Source organism: Artemia franciscana, unplaced genomic scaffold (assembly GCF_032884065.1).
Source record: "Artemia franciscana unplaced genomic scaffold, ASM3288406v1 Scaffold_1426, whole genome shotgun sequence".
In the NCBI taxonomy this organism is placed as follows: domain Eukaryota; kingdom Metazoa; phylum Arthropoda; class Branchiopoda; order Anostraca; family Artemiidae; genus Artemia; species Artemia franciscana.
Window position 1 is genome coordinate 36,013 of NW_027062827.1, and position 2,167 is coordinate 38,179.

The 2,167-nt window shown below is 42.4% G+C and overlaps 1 protein-coding gene across 1 annotated transcript; it reads right to left on the reverse strand.

Annotated features, from left to right (window-relative positions):
* Window positions 1–393: 393 nt before the first annotated feature.
* LOC136042537 (piggyBac transposable element-derived protein 3-like) lies at window positions 394–1,641 on the reverse strand. Its single transcript, XM_065727500.1, has 2 exons — window positions 1,600–1,641; window positions 394–726 (listed from the first exon to the last, which is right to left on the reverse strand). The coding sequence occupies exons 1-2, from the start codon at window positions 1,639–1,641 to the stop codon at window positions 394–396; spliced, it is 375 nt and encodes a 124-aa protein (XP_065583572.1).
* Between the last annotated feature and the right edge of the window lie 526 nt (window positions 1,642–2,167).

The window sequence follows — 2,167 nt, forward strand, 5'->3', positions numbered from 1 at the left end:
GAGAGCAACTAGCCCCATCCCCAACATCCTCTTTTCCATGCAATTGTAATTGCGATATAGTAAGTATAGTTGGTAAGTAAGTATATAGTAAGTAAGTATAGTATAGTTGGTTGTACCCGTCATGATGCCCGTCTGTAGAGGGGAGAGGGTAGGCTGTATAGGTATTTTTCGTAGAAGAGTACCTTCGGCTTCCAAAAATAATGGTCTACCGGGGCGCCTTCGGGGTGTGTCAGAGTATCCGAGAGAGCTTGCAATGAAGGTTTTGTTCAGAAGAGGCATTGGTTTGTCATTGGACTGCCAGCAGTGACAACAAAAAATTAGCCAAGCATTGACCACGGCACTGTCAAGAACGTAGTAGAATGTGTGCAAATACCACTTTCTTGCCTTCGGGTTTTAGTGATAGAGCTCAAAAAGCATATCAGCCAAGTCCTCACCACCCATGTACTTGTTATACTCTTTGATCACTGCGGGCCTTTGGATTTCCACGTATTTCTTCTCGAAGGAGTCCCAACGTCTACCGGTATCCTTGGGCTCAAGTGCAACGTAGTTCGACACAAGCGTGACCGCTTTGTTATCATACCAGCACACCAAGCAAACTTCTGTCGATTTTTCAACTCTCCAGTCGACGTGTCCCATACAAAACCGTTTCATTTCCTTTTCGTCCATCAGTTCGCATCCTGAAAAACGGTTCCGACGAATAGTCCCAACGCAATCAAATCCAATCTCCTACAAATGAACGACAAGGTCTACACTCAAAAACCAATTGTCAAAAATATCTTGGGCCCCGCTTGGGGTTCCAGGGATCTCAAGAGCTCATAACAACATCTCCACCAAGACCGAAGGCCCCAGCTTCCACAGTTCCTTGGCCTTGGTAAATTTCAATGTTATACATGCTGCCACTACTTCCAGCTCGAGTAAATACTTTGAACCCCCACTTGTGCAGCTTGTTTGGGAGATAGAGCCGCATAACAGATCTTTCCTTGAATGGGTTAATCTGTTAATCGATACTCTGTCTTTCTTCAGGCTCAGTTCTCGTCAAATTCTCGTCAACTAAGGGCCTCACCTTGAACAGACGATTGTCCTTCGTCATTGCATAGCGATTCGTCCCTATCAATATCTTATCAGTCATTTCATCAGAGAAAAACATAGAAAAATATTTGGCTGGGGACATGGACTCTGTTGTGGGGGGGGGGGGGTGTATATGCACATATAACCTGCTGATATTCAATATAAGGTTCGAAGCCCTTATAACCCCACTTGTATTCGCCCCTAATTCGTCGGTTTATCTTTTTTGCTGAAGATTGCTGATCTTCAGTTGCCCTGTCAGAGCTAGTAGAGGGCCAAGAGCTAGTAGAGGGCCCAAGTTCTTCAAGATCATTGGACTCAATACAGTTATCGGGAGGGGGGGCTGTCTCACATCGGTTCCAGCTGTGTTAACTCGTAGAAGTCGTTTAGTTCGAGGTTCAGCGGTAAATACTGGCTATAACTCTCGTCATCACCGGAATCTGAAAGATCCAACATTTCTTAAACATCTCCATCTTTGAGCTCCATAAACATTTCTATGGCTTGTTCTGGTTCAAAATTTCATCAAGCGCGCACGTTTCGTGACTTCTTCAGTGCCTTCTCAAACTTGTCACCCATCTTGAAATATACTTTGAATATACATTCGTTAAAACATATTCAAATATATGATATACATTTATTATTTTCCTTCGATGTTCTTTCATGCAATAGCCGTCGAGTTGTTTACCCTTTCGGACGGATGTCCTTTCGAAAGGACAGCTTGTCAAAAACTAGTTCATACACCAGAATTTTGACCGTTGGATCCTAGCCTCTTATCAAATTCTAATTTAACACTATCTAACTACACTCTGATTTTTTTCTAGAATTTTTGAAAGTTTTTTAAAAATTTTAATAATATTTTAATCAATACCCAGCTTTAACCCTTTTTTGGACCTCTCTCACAAATCTTGGCCTAGCAACTGAACCTAGTTGCTCCCACCTTGTGCGACATCTTGTTCGACGCGTCTTGAACCGTTGAATCATATAAGCGACGGTATACGCCGATTGAAACCATACACGAGTTGTTGCTACAAATCAAACGTTCTTGTCCTTTTAAAAGGACATCCGGACTTAAAGGGTTAAGATGAAAAATTCAAGAAGTATA